This window comes from Erpetoichthys calabaricus, chromosome 2 (assembly GCF_900747795.2).
Source record: "Erpetoichthys calabaricus chromosome 2, fErpCal1.3, whole genome shotgun sequence".
Lineage (NCBI taxonomy): Eukaryota > Metazoa > Chordata > Cladistia > Polypteriformes > Polypteridae > Erpetoichthys > Erpetoichthys calabaricus.
Window position 1 is genome coordinate 231,149,986 of NC_041395.2, and position 18,675 is coordinate 231,168,660.

The window sequence follows — 18,675 nt, forward strand, 5'->3', positions numbered from 1 at the left end:
TGGTTTCCAAAAATGACCTTTTACAATAAAACGAAAAAAGATTTTCTTTGTACAGAATCAGAATCTTTAAAATTAGTACTAATGAGTTTCTACCCATTGATTTGAATCTTTTCATACCAGGACTACAAATGAGAAATGCTCGCCTTGCTGATCATCAATTGTAATAGATAGATGGAATAATCACAATACTTCTGTTCTTTTTTTAGCAGAATCATTTGGCCCATTCTGTGGTGGTGTTCTTGTTGGACCGTCTGGAGAAACAATAATGCCACAATATACAGAAACAAATGGATACAGTGGTCAATGTACATGGTACATAGAAGTTGCAAGAGGCTATCGAATACAGATCCAGATTACACCATATTCGTAAGAAAATTCTTTTCAAAGCCAAACTTACATGAGTGTTGTCCCTCTTTTTAAACACTTGGAAATTCTGCATGAATGGCAACTTTCCCACTTTACCAGCTGGAGTGAAATCATTTTATCAATTTTCCTAATTTAGGAAGCTACTCCTAACTTAACCAGGATTTAGGAGACCTCGTGAGCTATCTTAACTCACTAGGAGCTACCAAAAGAGATCGGAACACACATCCAGGGAAAGGCGGAGTGTTTTTGAAATGCAATGATCTTGTTTAAAAGTTATCAGTCTGACAGAGATGGAATAATATTTGTAACTAATCTTGTATGTTATGTGATCAATCCATCTATTTGGAGAAGCCATGCACTGTCAATTGAAACAAAAGTGTTGGTAATGTTACTTTTTGGCCACAGGGAAAATGTAGCCTTGCAATAGAAATGATTTGTGTATGTCACAACCTACCATTTCTCAAATTTTGCCAAAAACTTTGCACACCTTTAGTACAAATAAGGTAATACACACATTTTTACATTTCCCCACAGCTAAATATGAGATCATTTTTAAGCAATATACAATCATGCAAATGGGGCATTGATCTTTATGTGAATAACTAAGCACGGATAAGCATGCATATTTGAATTGCAAGAGATATTACAATATAAACACACGGGTAGTCATGGATGTAAACTGTATTGTAATGGGCAGTATTTTGCCCTGTGCGGCTGACAGCGAAATTGCACACAGGTATGCCAAGTTCTGTACTCTACAAACCCCTGAAACATTCATGTTACATTTTACAAGTCTGGGAAGATTCTAGAAGGCAGGTGGACACTCCTGGGGTGACAGATAAACATAGTCTCACTGAAGATGAGAAGAGGATAACAGAGAGGGACACAGGATGAGAGTCTGGAAGAATGAACACAACTTATAGCTGTGGCAGTTACTTTACGAGGTGCTTCTTGTGGCTATAAGAGTGGGAAGGTGACTCTTCTGAAAAGTACAACTGTGGATCATTCATTGCTAAATAAACATACCTGTTATCAAGCTTAGCTCTTATTTGGTATGTTTGTCTCTAATGTTCCATCTTGGTGCTCAATATAGAATCATTCCTGATATTGCTGCGAAGTGGCAATAGAGATAGATAGATAGATAGATAGATAGATAGATAGATAGATAGATAGATAGATAGATAGATAGATAGATAGATAGATAGATAGATAGATAGATAGATAGATAGATAGATAGATAGATAGATAGATAGATAGATAGATAGATAGATAGATAGATAGATAGATAGATAGATACTTTATTAATCCCAAGGGGAAATTCACACACTCCAGCAGCACCTTACTGATACAAAAAACAATATTAAATTAAAGATTGATAATAATGCAGGTAAAAACAGACAATAACTTTATATAATGTTAACGTTTACCCCCCCGGGTGGAACTGAAGAACTAAATGGATACAGTGTAAGTAAATGTAACTTAGCACCTTGTCCTACATTATATCGTTCTCCTTCTTCTTCTTCTCCTACAACTTTACTATTATTATCCTTGTGGTGAAGCCTTAGTGTTAGTATCAGAAAACTACAAAATGTTACCATGAGTGCTGTAAAATCATGATATAAATCATTCTCAAACTTGGCCACCTACTCATTGCTGGGAGTGGGAGTAGAATGCTGTGCAGCTACCTCTAATGTCTTAGTATGAGGTAGGACAAATTCTTATCCTAATCAGACTTATAGTGCACTATCTAGGAGTAACACTTAGACACTTAAAAAAAAGTCAACGGTCACAAAATCTAGCAATAGGGCAGAAGACTACGGAGTAGCTTAGCACTAGCTTCCCCAGATAGTTGTCACGTTTTTCCCCAAAGCTGGCTTTTTGCTAACATGCCATGGCCTCACTCTCGCTCTATAAGGACCAACTTGGCCCCTTCTATGAAGGAAATCTCCATCAAGATTTTCAGCTCTTTTCCAGAACTCCATGGCAACTATTTTGGTTGTATTAGAAGCACTCTGTGAAATTAATGGGACCCCTGGGGTACTAGGGAAATCTCTTCACTTGCACTCGATTTCCCTAACCTTGTAATCTCATTTCCATGGTAAATGTTAAGTGTCTTTGATCAGTTGTCCAAACAACATGATGGGCATAAATATTGATCACTACTTGGATATGTCAAACACATACCTTATGCTATTTTAATAAAATTAAGATTAAATTGTTTATTAAAAATGTATTATATTCAGTTTCTTTATTTCTGTTTTTTTAAAGATGACATGACACTTTAAAACATACATCAATGATTAAAAGAAAAAGAATCAACTTATCATCTATAATGTTTGATATACTGTTTGATTGACATCTTTTTCAGAGAAGTAATCATCTATCCTTGTAACATGGACGTTATTTCTGTAATTGATGGTCCTTCTGACAGTTTTCCAATTATTGGAGAGAATTGTTTTGAAGAATATGGAACATATGAATCATCGTCCAACTTTTTGACAGTGACCTCTAAATTATCTTTTGTTAATACAAATTCAGCATTTGTTATAAATTACAGAACTGTTCCTGGTAAGTTGACTTTCCAAGTGTGTTTCATTACAAAAAGTATATTACAGTATTGCTCAAAACACCTTTTGCAGTATTATCATGTACTCATAAAGATCAGTATCTGTGCACACATTAAATACAGGTTAAGGATTTCATCAAGATCACTTTGAGAAATGATGAATAATTGGGTTTTCAACTTCAAACCTAAAAACATTGTTGTCTGTATACAGCTTTACACTTTGATAATTGTAAAAAAAAAAAAAAAAAACTAACAAAAAGTAAAAGTTATGCTGTCTAAAATATTGTATCTTGTCAATTCCTATTCTTTTATTGTTTTGTAAATAATTTTATGCCTAGAAAGTGTTTTTGAAGTATTGGGAGTATAACAGACATCTAATGCCACTTAGCAGCCTAGGCCATATTACCTCCTTGAAGAACCTTTTGATTTTATTACAAAATGTAAATTTTTACCAACACTACTGATTTTTCTAGGATTAAAAGACTGAGTTTTTTGACCTTTCAATCTTATAGTAAAGCTCTTTTCTCCCCTCTAGCAGCTTTGAGAATCTTCTGATGGAGAATAAAATAATAACTTCAATTCAGATTTGGACAACCCTGGTGCATTATGGTGGCTATGCACTGCAGTGTCTTATAAAACACACCATCATACACCCGACACCCCAACACACACACATTTCTTATATTTATATTCTTCCTTTTTTGTGGCTGCTCTGTAAATGATCACATATTACTCTTTTCTTCACTGTTAGAAACTTATGACAAAATTAATAGAGCTTTTACTCTTAATACTGGAAAAAAATCCTTAGTTATTCTGGCCTCATTTAATTTCTAATTCATTTATAATTATGGATCTAATGAATGTATAGGGGCAGCACGGTGGCGCAGTGGGTAGCGCTGCTGCCTCGCAGTTGGGAGACCTGGGGACCCGGGTTCGCTTCCCGGGTCCTCCCTGCGTGGAGTTTGCATGTTCTCCCCGTGTCTGCGTGGGTTTCCTCCGGGCGCTCCGGTTTCATCCCACAGTCCAAAGACATGCAGGTTAGGTGGATTGGCGTTTCTAAATTGGCCCTAGTGTGTGCTTCGTGTGTGGGTGTGTTTGTGTGTGTCCTGCGGTGGGTTGGCACCCTGCCCAGGATTGTTTCCTGCCTTGTGCCCTGTGTTGGCTGGGATTGGCTCCAGCAGACCCCCGTGACCCTGTGTTTGGATTCAGCGGGTTGGAAAATGGATGGATGGATGGATGAATGTATAGGCCTCACAGTTAACATTGTTATTTTATGGCATGTTGTCAAAGTCAAACACAAGACAACTCGCTACAATGGTGGTAGTGGGTAGCAGCAAAATCCACTGCTGAAAAGGCTACACCCATAGGGTTTCATTTAAGAGCCTCTTTGTCTGTGCACTTTAAACATGTCATAACAATTGCAAGTAGATTTAAAAGATATATTATGCATTCAATACAATTATTCTCTAAATATTATTTTGCAAATACGAGGCATGTTCAAAAAGTTTCTGCACTTTTTATTAAGAATTTCAAAAACAAATTACATCACTTTTCTACATAATCACTTTCCTTTGCGATGCAATTTTCCCAGCATTGTCCCAACTTTTTAATGTCCAAGTACTACTCCTCCCACTTTCACCATTTCCAACAAAAATATAAAAGTGCGGAAACTTTTTGAACATCCCTCATATATATTATTTGTTAAACCACTGCAACTATATTCTGCATTTAGACAGTAATTTTAACGTTCTTTAGTTATTTATTTAGACATGCAGTCGGAAACTTGGATGCTGTGCAGCCTCACCCATGGTTCTGTTGGTATCTGTGTCTTTCAGCACATTTAATGTTTCAGGTGTTTTGACTACATAAATCTGCATCTTTTGTACCTATCTGGTTTCAACAGCAAAAAGATCTTCCTTAACTGAAGTTGTTTTTTACCCTCTTTTTTCCTGGGTTCAAACACACATTCTAGAGTTCATGTTTTTGAGAAAGTAGCTGTTAATTCTTTCAACTGCACATTTACTGCAACACTATTGTCCTAACTGTGAGTGTCAGAGACCACATACAGCTGGTGGCAGAGCATCGTTCACTTTTACTAGTAGCCCAGCGATGTTGTTGAATCTTACATTATAATCTGGTTTAACAAAATGTATTATTTTTCCTACTTGTATTAGGTTATGCTTATTTTTTCCATGTGCAATGTGTTATCTGTAGATGTGGTACACATTTATAGATTTAACAGGGTATTTTTTGAGACTTTACAGCAATGGACAATTCATCCATCATAACCACAGGCTTGGTATTGGTCAGATGATGTTGATAAAAGCACCATTGCTCTTTGCTGTTTCAAATCAGCACCCCTACTTTAAACTCAGTCTTCATTTGGTATTGGATTAGCTTAGATATTTCACACTCAGTTAACTGTCTAATTGGTTCCAACCACAATTCCGTCAAATGCATTCATGGTTGACTTCAGACATACAGTATATCCGTATGCCGCCTTTAAGTCAGTTGGTGGCCTTAAACTAGTCTGGGGGGTATTTTTCGTACGTGGATTACTTGTTTAGCCGGATGTAATTGTTGACAATTTGGCATAATCCTGGATCTGTCGGTTTTTCGAAACTCTTGCTGGATGTGTTGTTATAGCAGCACATCCAAATCAGGGTTGTTTTATGTAAACAAGGATTAGCTCACACACTTAATCAGTGTCCATGCATGGAATTCATTCAGTCATGGCTTCGCCGTTCATGAATGAGTGACCAATTGATATCGGTGTGCAAATTATAAGAAGAGAATTTCATATAGAGAGGGTTTTGCGCGATCAGCAAGATCCTTTATTGCTCCCGAAGGAAATTCTTTTTGAAAGATACCGCTTTAGCCGAGGGGGAATACTGTACCTCAAAGATTTATTAGCACCTTATATTCGAAGTCAAACTAGGCGAAGTCGGGCTCTCACAACCACATAGACAGTAGGCATTGCTTTGAGGATTTTTGCAAGCAGCACTTTTTTATATACTGTAGGCGATGCGGAAAATTGATCTAAGAGTGCAGTTTGCCAGGCAATTCGTAAAGTCTGTTTGGCTCTGAAATATTTCCTTCGGGTTTTCATAGTGTTTCCTGGACACCTGCGTGTGTAGATAATACAAGAGGTGTTTCATGCCATTGCAGGTAGGTAATACACAGGCAAAAACACCCACAGTTCCATGAAGAATCTCACAATCAGCCTAACATTCTCATTACCCAGGATTTCCAAATGTGATTGGGGCACTGGATTGTACGCAGATCCGAATAATCAGACACAGTGTCTTCATCAAATATTTGACCTTCGTCAATATCTCGTTGGTAAGACACAGGTTCTAGGGATATGACATTCCCTACAACTGACCCAACCAAAAAAAAAGAGCGCTATATGGAACCTACCTATGGCACACATCGATGACAAATATATGCAATGACCATGCTTTACCTGAAATGAAGTGACCACTGCATCCTGCCACTGGTTCTGGGGAGGAGCTTCCCCCTGGAATGCCCTCAGAAATAGGGCGATGGGCATTTTGCTGGATAGCCAACTCTTCTGCAGGGGTTAGGTCTGGACCACGTGGACCTCCACCTGTTTTTTGCTTATCTGCCTTCTTATTAGCTTTAGAATTAATGTTTTTTATATTATATATGATTCTTTATGTCAACAATTCTTTAAATAGTTATATACCAATATTTACCAGTTTGAAGTATATTCTTGTACTTTACTTTAACCTGTTCCCATGTTCTCCTTGTGCTCACGTTTGATCGGAATTATGACATATTAAATAATAATTAATCTGACACATAGGAAATGAAACGCTGCATTCAGTAAGTACAATGTACACTACTTAGCGTTTAATTTGTTGGCCACTTTTTACCCGCCGTCTTTTCTGGTTTGGGCTGCTTTTGCAGTGTTACCCCTTAAGCATATTAAATTTTGAAATTCTTCATGTCCTTTGAATAAAAGATCTTGCTCCGCTTGTGTAAAAAAAACCGCGCCCGTTCTTTCGTCATTTTGTTACAGCCTATCAAAGACTTGCTGATCATGTTTTCTAGACTCAATATATATGGGCTTTTCAATCAGCGCGGGCGCGCGCATTCATCTCGGATGATTACATCCAGCTAGACTAATCTACTACATGGCTGCGTTTGAAAAACCGACTTATCCCGGATGAGTTTCACCGGCATTAACTCATCCAAGATGAGGCACCTGATCTCGGATGATTTAAGCGACGTACGGAAAATACCCCCCTGATGTCTGTGGCCATGTTTCTGTTTACCCTGCACCTGTTGCAACTGGCATAAACCTTGAAATCTTACCACCCTAAATTAGATTAAGGAATAGAACAATGGATATAACAGTTGGTGGTTTTCAGTCTGATTTTCTAATTTTCACTTCCTGTATTAATATCCTGGATGACCTGACTAACTTTGTTACAGAGGTAGATTACTTTTATTACTATATTTAACTTGCGACCTAAAATTATTTAGTAGGCCTACCTATCTTTAACTTGAACAAATTATTTATTAGTTATTATTTATTACAAATTTATAATTGATAATTGATGAACTTTTTCATTGTTACTGTCACTTTATATCAGCCTCGAGGCACAGTCACTGGAGTTGAGCAACTAAACATTTCATCACATATTGTACCGTATGAATAATTTGTATATAACAAATAAAATTTGATTTAATATGATGTAAAGAAATTAAGTGACTGTCCCAGCAGTCTATTAATATAGTGTCTTGTGGAGAGCTTTATGGGCATGATAGGGTCACACTCAGTAGTGAAGAATTGGTGGTGTTCCTATTGTTTTATTGTTGACTACTGAAGCAATTTCAGACAGTAGGATAGGGGATTTCCCCCTTGAAAGTATGATTATGCATTGATATACAGAAACTGTAATGAATAGCGTGTACAGGGTGGTTCCCCTTGGTGGTCCGACTGCAAGCTGATATACAGAAATTACAGTGAAGTGTAACTGGAGGGCTGTGTTTCGGGTGGTGGTTCTCCCCCTTGGAATTGTGAAAGCCTGATGAACACTGGTATGCATACAATAAGTGTCTGTACTTATAAGGACAGAACAGGGACGTGCCAGTATGGAGTACTGGTCGGTGACAGCCCACTTCAAGCATTGGTTACCTTACCTGTTTGGTATAAGAGATGGAAGAGACAAGAACTAAAACTGATAACCAGGGTAGTTTAGCCTTAGTGTTGTGACTTGAAACAGCTACATTTATTGATTCTTATTCCACTGTGTGAACTTAATAAAGTCAAAAGAAGTGATGGAGGTAGATATATAGGTTTATTGGGTCATTACTGTCACGTATACAGAATACATTGAAATTCTTACTTGCATTTATTAATGAACAGGCAACATGTCACCACTCTGGTGCCATGAGAGCATGCAGTAGAGACTCATGACTGTTAGAAATGGCCTATGAAATCTAAATCTGAACAATGAAGTTTTAGTTGTTTTCTGTGTCAGTCATCAATTATCCGTAATGCCATGCGTAAACCCAAGGTTTCGATTAAGTATCCCTTGTGTCAGCACACTTTGGACCAAGTGTCCAGCATGTTTTGAACACCTACATAAAATCTTAGTGTTAAGCTGGGTAATCTGATAACAGCTGAAACATCCAAGTAGAGCCAAAATGACTGTAAGGATGTCCCAAGCAGAATCTTTATCCCAGCTTTAGAAACACTGTACATCTGAGGAGTCTACAAAATTGGGTCTGAAGTGACCCTGTTATGGGCTTCACTACTGTAGATGGCTATTATGAGATTCAGCTGATAGGCTGTTGGTTCCTACCATGGGAACAAATCTAGAAACATTGGTGACAGGATCGTTTTCTGGTCTAAGCAAGGTTATTGGCCATGTGGGGCGAGTCCCAAACCACATAGAGGACAATGTTCAAGCACTTCAGCTCTAAAAAGGCTAGCAGCGGGCCAAACTGATCAACATCCAACAGTGAGAAAGTCACCAGGTTAAAGTAGGAGTCATGTTTAATTTGATTTAAACCGAATGGTACTAGTGGAAGAGAATGGTGTAGTAAGGCAGGAGAGGAGGACTTTTGGGTGACCTGATAAAGGTTCTGACTCTGGGAGGACAGAGGCAATGCCCCTTGAGTTGTTTTCAGGAAGATGTGAGAAATGTTGCCTTCAATTGATGGCTAAAATACCATGAAGAACTCCTGATACGGTCAAATACACCTTTCTTAGACAAGAGCATACAAAAAGCATTCAATGGAATTGGGCCTGTTTTCGGATTGGGTTACTATAGAGTGAACCAGCTGAAAATCTGCATGAAATACATCTGGCAAAACTGGGTTGTGTTTAAACTTTTCAGTCTTTAATTCTGCATGTGCTGTGCCGATTACATTCAGGATATGAACTGTATAACTCTTACACAGATGATTAAGAAGTTAGTTACTTTTTCAAATCTTGGTTTTTACATATTGTGGATTCAGTGAGGGTCTCTAAACTATGTATCATTTTTTTTTTCCCCCAGAGAGGTGCTGCACTAATATGGGGATGTTATGTACAATTCTACACTTGTATTTACAGAGCTAGAGTTATGACTGCGATAAATGTATTGTTACAATTAAATTAGAAGGATCAGTGAGTTCCACTTCACAATATATCTTGAACTATCTTGAACGAAGTAAATCAAGTAAAAGCTGCATCCCAGCATCATCCATTCACTCAAATGAAATTCAAATTTAGGAGTATATGACAAAATGCTATATTCTTACAAAAGGCTGTTTCTTTATTTTTCTTTCTAGTGTTCTCAGATTCAGACATCACATGCTCTTCTTACTTCATGACTGTAAAGCTACATCAGCCATACATCTGGTCACTGGGGTACAACGCAAGTGAGCTGCATTTAGATGATGTAATCTGTACACCACAAATATTTGGGTCAATTATTCTGTTTAAATTTCCACTTAATGAGTGCGGAACTAATAGAAAGGTAAGACTATGCTTTTCCTATGCAATGTGATTACAAATATATTAAGTTGGTCATGGGGGAAAAAAAAAAAAAAAAAAAGTATTGGAACTGATTATTTGAAATATATGTCTAGACTGGAAATTTGTTCTCTATTGCCAGCTCTTCTTAGTAATATATTCATTCCATATTTATTTAAAGAGCTTCTGAAAAAGCCTAATTTCCACATGGGGACAAATGAAGTTCTATCTATTTTTACTTTCTAGCTATCTAATTATACTTTTTAAATTCATTTAATAATACTTTAAAATACTTTCTAAAATCTAATTAATAATGTCTGTAGACTTGTGCACATATTGCATAATGTTTTGTGTTTTTCGATGAACATTACTTTCTTTTTTACCGTATATACTCGCGTTTAAGTTCTCCCGTTTATAAATCGTGGCTTGATTTTATCGTATAATTTCCGGCATTTTATAATGTTGGTCATATAAGTTGAATGCGGAAAACTCACGCTATTGGTCCAAGAGATTATGATATTCTAACACCCACCTGAGAGAGTAACCACGGAGAACACTGCCTTTGTTTTTCTATGTATTGTGCCTACGTGACCACACGGTAATACCTGAACTATTCCGAAATGATGTTTGCACTGATTTGTGTTTTTTGTATCTCACATCCTCATACACATTTATTGTAAGAGCATCCCTTATCTACGATGGAGCGTTCAATCAGAAGAAAATATGAAGCTGGTTTTAAATTAAAAGTCGTTGAAGTGGCAAAAGAAACTGGTAACTGCGCTGCTGCAATAAAATTTGCTGTGCTTGAGAAACTGTTGCGAGATTGGAGGGAGCAAGAAGATGTACAAAAAAAAATATTATAGTTTTTTTGAATGGCTGTATAAGTTGGGGTCAGATTTTATGATCGATTTTTCAGGTTTCAAGACCTGACTTATATGTGAGTATATATGGTATTTATAACTGTAAATATGGCAAGCACTCTACGCTGGTAAATGAAAGTGAACTAAATTAAAAAAAAAAGTAATTGTAAAATGTTCAAAAGAAAATGCAGTTTCTTGAAAGTATATTGATTTATGCATGGGTACTGTTCAATCCTGTTGAATTATTGGCTGGCTTGCGTGACCAAATCCTTAGGAGTGTGGGAGTGGAATGGCTACATCACAAGTCCCACCACAGACTCATTATGTGATGCTAAGAATGTCATTTAGCTTGCTGGTGCATAAACTGTAGAAATGTGCAAAACAACTGCAATGCATTTTGTATGTAGGGCATCTTCGAATAGTGCACATAATTAGTGATGCTACTTCTGATTTTATTTAAGCATAATATATGGTTTAATATGTTTTTATATAGTTTTATAATGTATTGTAATGGACTCTTCAGCATTAAAATTCTGGTGGGCCATTCAGGAATTCTTCTATATACGTGCAAAATTCTCTAACTTAAACATGAACTTACCAAACTAAAAATCTCTGTCGCACTCTGACTTGTGAAACTTGCAAGTTCATGTACCTTTCACATAAAGCATCAATCAAATAATGAGATGCTGGTGCCTGGTCTGTCTTGACTGGCATTATACCTTTGAGATACCCTCTAACATATTCACCATCTGACAAAACACAGCCATAAAGTGAAAGCTTTGCAAAAACCAGCTTGCTCTGGAAAAAATCTAAGGGCTATTACCTGGCTAAACTGAAATGGCAACACCTCAAGTTTAGAAATGAACCCCTCTGAGGTGAAAAAGGACAAGTCGCAATAACATGGACAGAACATGCAGGCTGCACACAATGCATAAATCAAACTGCACACTGAACATCCAGTAGTAGTGCTACCTACTGTGCAGCCAGGCAGTTACTGGTCAGCACAATACCAGTATACAATTGAAAAAACTGGTTTTCTACACACATCCTTACTCTTTAAGCACCAGGATTCTGCAATTGTATACCACAGGAACATCACACTAGAAACATACATAGGCTTCCTTGGTGGCTTTTTCAAATTTAGCGTGGCCCTCCATAGTGGTGGGTGGAAAGGACGATCTAGTGCAACGTCTTGTGAATGAGGCATTCCTCATATTTTTCTCGTTTCTTTGTTTTTCAAATCATTGATGCTACTTTTACTGGGAGCAAATGGACTATCCATACATCTTCCCTTGCATGTACTGCATTGGCCACAACTAAGAAAAGCTTGAGTTTAAATGCACAGCTTACAAAAAAGGAAGGAGCTTATTTTAAAATGCTTTTTTTGCAAAAATATTTGTTTTACCGAAATATCGCTAAAATATCCACCTCATTTGTTGCTTGCCTTCCATTCATCATGTAATTCCCACGAGACTTTAGTTTACTGTTTAGGATGTGTGCACCAAGTATTCCATAAGAAATTATTTAACAATATTTTAGCAAAACAAAAAAAAAAGAAAAAAAGTAAAGGATGCATTTTGCATGTTTTCAGTATACAACTAGATAACTGACATGAGAATTATGCGACACAAGTAACGTAATATTTTTTTTTTTCCCACGGATGTTTATCACATTGTTTGCAGTTGTACAGTACTGGTCACTATTTGTTTTGATTACATCAAAAAAAATGTTCTCTCCTTTCTGCATGAAAACATGACAAATAAAATTTCTTAGCCATCACTACAGTACATGTGGTAAAATAAAAAAATATTATTTTTGGGTGGAGCACTCCTTTAAGTTTCTAAGGCTTTGTAATAAAACATTTCTGCTAAAAGCAGACAACAAGCAAAGTTTGATTGATAGCAGCTACACAAGTACTAAGAATTAGTGCTGCGCAATACACACAAAAATATAATCAAAATTCTTTTCTGTATCGATCGATTTTGATAATTATCATAATTACCCTGCTCGCTTTGCTCGCCAACCCCCCTGCCTGTGCTACGTGCCAGTAACTTTGCGTCTCTGCCAATTGCAAACAACAAAACTTTTAATTCTCGCAAATAGGCCTCTTCTTTGGAAAGAAACACTACTTTTCCCTGATGGCAACACGAATTAGATGATCGACAAGACTAACTTAAAGTTTAAAGCCAAACAATATCTACATCTATCATACTTCTATCATATCATCTATGTCCATATATTCAATCTCTTTTCGCTTTTAACTTTCCATCAATATCGCATTGAATATTGATTGTGTTTTAAATTACATCGTGACGACACAACGTATAACTACCCGTGAATGAATAACATTTCTTTCTCTCTACACGAACTGTGTCTGACAATAGCATTCACACAAATGAGAAATGACTGAACTGTGTGTGTGGTTGTAAATGTTTTAGATGTGGGCAGGACTTTTCCAAATCTCTTTGCATAAAGCCTTGCCTTTCGAGCCTTGAAATTTACTCTTGCGGGATTTCACTGTCACCAAACAACCAATCTTTTAATTCTTGCGGATACGCCTCTTCATTGGGAAGGAACACTACGTTTCCCTGATGGCAACACGAATTAGCCAACCTACAAGTCTCCGACTCAAAGTTTAAATCTGAACAATATATTCAATCTCTTTTCGCTGTCCCGTTATTTCACAGAGTAATAATTCCCGTTTGTTTGCACTAATGTAATCTTTACTATAATTTTTTTGAGACTTTTGAATTTTTGTATTTCCATTATCTCTAACCTGCTCTGGATGTGTATCGCGCCAATGTTTTTGAATTCTTTATGATGTTCCACTTTGTCATCTACTCTTTGTCTTTTATTTCCGGCCCCGGACATGGTTAAATCTCTTGGCACAATGTCTCGCCTTGTGGGATGTGAAAGTGTCTCTCTTCAAAAGATCACGTCTTTTTGCAGGATAAAAAGTCTTGTCTCTAAAGATTTTTTTTATTATTGTAATAGTATCTATCTATCTATCTATCTAGAGATATATTGTTTCATATTACTGCTTCCATTTTTAAAGAGTATCTATCTAAATACTGTATATTATGAACAATCAAGTTAAAATAAAGGGTGGCACAGTGGTAGCGCTGCTGCCTCGCAGTAAGGAGACCTGGGTTCGCTTCCCGGGTCCTCCCTGCGTGGAGTTTGCATGTTCTCCTTGTGTCTGCGTGGGTTTCCTCCAGGGCCTCCGGTTTCCTCTCACAGTCCAAAGACATTTGGGTTAGTTGCATTGGCGATTCTAAATTGTCCCTAGTGTGTGCGTGCCCTGCGGTGGGTTGGCACCGTGCCCGGGGTTTGTTTCCTGCCTTGCACCCTGTGTTGGCTGGGATTGGCTCCAGCAGACCCCACGTGACCCTGTAGTTAGGATATAGTGGGTTGGATAATGGATGGATGAAGTTAAAATAAAAAATATTAATAAGCAGATAAGATTTATTTTTGAGAAATGGCATATAAACTACTGCATATACATTTAATATCTCCTTAAAAATTCTGGAATGTTTTTAATTTTCAACTTTTCAGAATGATTGCACTTACATTTGATCAACTTAATACAACAATTTATCAATGTAGAAAAACTGTGCGAAACAGTTTAACAGTGCAAATATGTTAAATTTCAAACATAACACAAAGCAAACCAAATCTGCTTTACTAGCTAGAATAAACATCCATCTCTATTCTCCATCACTTACAAATGTCAGGTAGAACAGTATCTAAAATAATTTGAGATCTTTTCTTTTTTTTCTCTATAAAAGCAGCACACATTTTCTCTTGTACACTACAGGGTTTTTGCTGGAAAAAGGTGGACCACAGGCTTCACATGATACATTGACATACTATTCCCCTGACAGTACAGCTGTGAAACTAACCAATGGATTTACAACCTTGTGGACAGACTTGAGGATGTCAATGTCTTGCCAAGTGGGCACAGATTTTCTCTGCAGATAGTACGTTTGTGATGCCCTTCTCCTGCTCCAGCATGCCCCCTACCAATTTTTGACAGGACTCCATTTTCTTGGAGATTCTGTAATCGGTATATGCTGGATAATCTTGCATACTGACTTTATTTGTGCTTGGTCTGATTCGAGGTGGGCAAACCACTTCCAAACGTTTGATGACATGTGCCCTTTCTTTAGTATTACCTCCTCCTGAGCAGTTAACAGATTTTCCTCCTCAGCTTCACTTACCAGGATGTCCCTGTTGCACGACATATTTCCCAAACACCCAACCATGTTGCTAATGTTGACAACATAGCTTCTTCTGGAGGATGGGCAAATTTGCAAAGTGCATGTTTGGCTTTTGAATTGTCATTTCACCCAGCCTACTTGCTGTGTGATAGGCCATATACATTGTCTTTAGCAACACATTTGTCTTTTAAAACTTTAGGGGAAAAAAACAAGTTTTATTGATTTTTATAGCTTATGTTGTTCATCGTTATCGTTTTTTTCTCCAATCAAAAATCAAAATCATTTTAACACCCAGCACTACCAAGAATTCAAGCTTCTCCTAAATGTGTGTTTTCCTTAGGCATGGTCTATACAAAAAAAACTTTGAATTCTTGTCCCATAATAAAAATAATTCATGATACGAGTGAAAAAATACCATTAGCCAACAGAAACAGGAGAAATAAGTAGTCTACAGTAATCCCTCGCTATATCGCACTTCGCCTTTCGCGACTTCACTACATCGCGGATTTTATATGTAAGCATATTTAAATATATATCGCGGATTTTTTGCTGGTTCGCGGATTTCTGCGGACAATGGGTCTTTAAATTTCTGGTACATGCTTCCTCAGTTGGTTTGCCCAGTTGATTTCATACAAGGGACGCTATTGGCAGATGGCTGAGAAGCTACCCAACTTACTTTTCTCTCTCTCGCGCTGACTTTCTCTGATCCTGACGTAGGGGGTGTGAGCAGGGGGGCTGTTCGCACACCTAGACGATACGGACGCTCGTCTAAAAATGCTGAAAGATTATCTTCACGTGTACCTTCTGTGCAGCTGCTTCCTGAAGCGACATGCTGCACGGTGCTTCGCATACTTAAAAGCTCGAAGGGCACGTATTGATTTTTGCTTGTTTGTTTTTCTCTGTCTCTCTCTCTGCTCCTGACGGAGGGGGTGTGAGCTGCCGCCTTCAACAGCTTTGTGCCGCGGTGCTTCGCATACTTAAAAGCCAAACAGCCCTATTGATTTGTTAGCTTTTCACTATCTCTCTGACATGCTCTGCTCCTGACGCGCACTCCTTTGAAGAGGAAGATATGTTTGCATTCTTTTAATTGTGAGACGGAACTGTCATCTCTGTCTTGTCATGGAGCACAGTTTAAACTTTTGAAAAAGAGACAAATGTTTGTTTGCAGTGTTTGAATAACGTTCCTGTCTCTCTACAACCTCCTGTGTTTCTGCGCAAATCTGTGACCCAAGCATGACAATATAAAAATAACCATATAAACATATGGTTTCTACTTCGCGGATTTTCTTATTTTGCGGGTGGCTCTGGAACGCAACCCCCGCGATGGAGGAGGGATTACTGTACTCAACATACCAGTAGAAGACTTTACATCTGTCATAAAAATGCAAACAATGGGATTTAATTTAACAAACTTTTTTTTGGAAATAAGGCTATAGGATCTAAACTGTTAACTTTTTAATTTGCAGGTAGTAAATGGTACCATAATTTATTCCAACAATGTCAGATCTTCTCCTTCTAATGGACTGATAACTCGTGAGACTTACCTCAAACTCAATGTACGATGCAAAATGCAACAGGAGGCAATTGCAGACATCATGTACCAAGCAAATGGAGGAATCACTGCAAATGAAACAGGCACAGGCACTTACAACATCAGCATGGTATTCTACCACGGTGATTTCACTAGTCAAGTATTAGAAAACCCCTACATTGTTGACCTAAATGAAGATATCTTTGTTCAAATTGTGCTCTACACCTCAGACTATTTGGAAGTTTTTATTGACACCTGCACTGCTGCACCATCTCAGTTTGGTTATCCTTCATACGAGTTGATCAGAGATGGGTAAGACCATTTTACCATTTTGAAAAAAATATTAATATCTAATTGTGTGCTTGCAATATATCCACACATAAATACTATTTAACACTTTCTCAAAGTAATTTTAAAAAGCTTGGCAATATTTTGATGTATCACTAACTCTATGCTCTTTTTATAACCAGTGTTGGAAGAGAGTTTTTAAAAGGAAAAAAGAATCATTTAAAATATTTAAAAAAAAAAATGTGTAGAAAGGTAGTGTCTCCTAAACAATATGCATAAAATTCCAGTACTATAATCATATAAATGTAAAAGTGTTTCTACAAAAATCATCAAATAATTAAATGCAACTTTCTTGTTAAGTAATTTACTGTTTTATTGAGCATATGAAAATAGTTAAATAGTTTAATTGCCATTTTGTTTTTCACAAATTAGTATTTTTTGGTTAATATAACTCTTCAAATTTAAAACTTTTTATATATACTGTGCTGCGGTGGGTTGGCACCCTGCCCAGGATTGGTTCCATGCCTTGTGCCCTGTGTTGGCTGGGATTGGCTCCAGCAGACCCCCGTGACCCTGTGTTCGGATTCAGCGGGTTGGAAAATGGATGGATGGATATATACTGTGCTGTATTATTTTATAGTTGTTTTAAGAAAGAAATTGATTGTCTCTCTTATAATGAAACTACAGGGGGTCCTCGGGTTACGACATAGTTCCGTTCCTACAGCAGTGATGTAACCCGAATTTTGTTATAAGTCGAAACACACCCTAGCCTAAGTCACTTACCTATCCTAACACATTTGCAAAATCATAATATAGAGCATAAAAACACAACTAAGCCACAGAAAAAGGAAAAGGACATAAATATACTGTACTGTAGTAACAGAAAAAGGAGTGTAAAAAATAAAATCCTTACCTTTATTCCTTCTCACGTCTCAATTTTTATGGGAGTGAGCGTTGTAAACTCGAAACGTCGTATGTCGAGACGTTGTAACCCGAGGGCCCCCTGTATTTTAATGAAAAAGTCTATACTGTATCTCATAATGTATTCCTTTACTTCTCAGGTGTGTAAGAGATGACACATTTGTTGCCTCCCCAAGTACCTCATTTGACATTGCACGCTTCAGATTTAATGCTTTCAAGTTTGTTGACTACTCATCCAGTGTTTACCTTGAGTGTAAAGTGGTGCTGTGCCAGATGTATGACTATTCTTCACGATGTAACCGAGGCTGCCAGGCAAGGCGCAGGAGAGATTTAAGCTCTTCAAAGGATAAGGTTGATATAGTCTCGGGGAGAATAGAGCTGAGAAAAGACAAGAATCTTGCAGGTAAAAAGCGTCAATTTCAATTGTCTATCAAATCAAACACATTTTTATTATTATTAATAGAAAATAAAGTTAATATTTTATAGATATGCAAATACCTGCAAAAAAAAAAAAAGCAAAAAAAAACTGCATTACATTAAAAAGTAAATAATCCTCTTAACATGAAGTATATCTAGGACACAAGATTTTGTCAGCCACCCTTAGTATGCCATTTGGCTAATTAAAAACTCTCTGAACATGACTCATTCACTTCCATTTACACCACAAATACATCAGCTGTCAAAACAAAGAAATGAGTGACATCTCCAAAATTGTTTATGTCTCACATTTATTCTCTCTTTCAGCAGAATATATCAAGTTAAAGAAAGAAGAGGGCTTTAAAATTTCTTCAACCCAAACACTAGTGTGGATTTCCATGATAGCTCTGGCTACTACCACAGTCATCTTGGCTTTCTTTACTCTGAAGTTTTATAAGAAACAACAAAGAATGAAAGGAAACTTTAACAGATTATAAATCTACAGCTTGGAT

The 18,675-nt window shown here is 37.2% G+C and overlaps 1 protein-coding gene across 1 annotated transcript; it reads left to right on the forward strand.

Moving 5' to 3' along the window:
* The first annotated feature begins 207 nt into the window (after positions 1-207).
* On the forward strand, positions 208-18,660 carry LOC114646868 (CUB and zona pellucida-like domain-containing protein 1). The gene is made up of 6 exons (XM_028795234.2): positions 208-366; positions 2,735-2,934; positions 9,743-9,930; positions 16,473-16,849; positions 17,887-18,149; positions 18,491-18,660. The coding sequence occupies exons 1-6, from the start codon at positions 266-268 to the stop codon at positions 18,658-18,660; spliced, it is 1,299 nt and encodes a 432-aa protein (XP_028651067.1). The 5' UTR covers positions 208-265.
* The last annotated feature ends 15 nt before the right edge of the window (positions 18,661-18,675 follow it).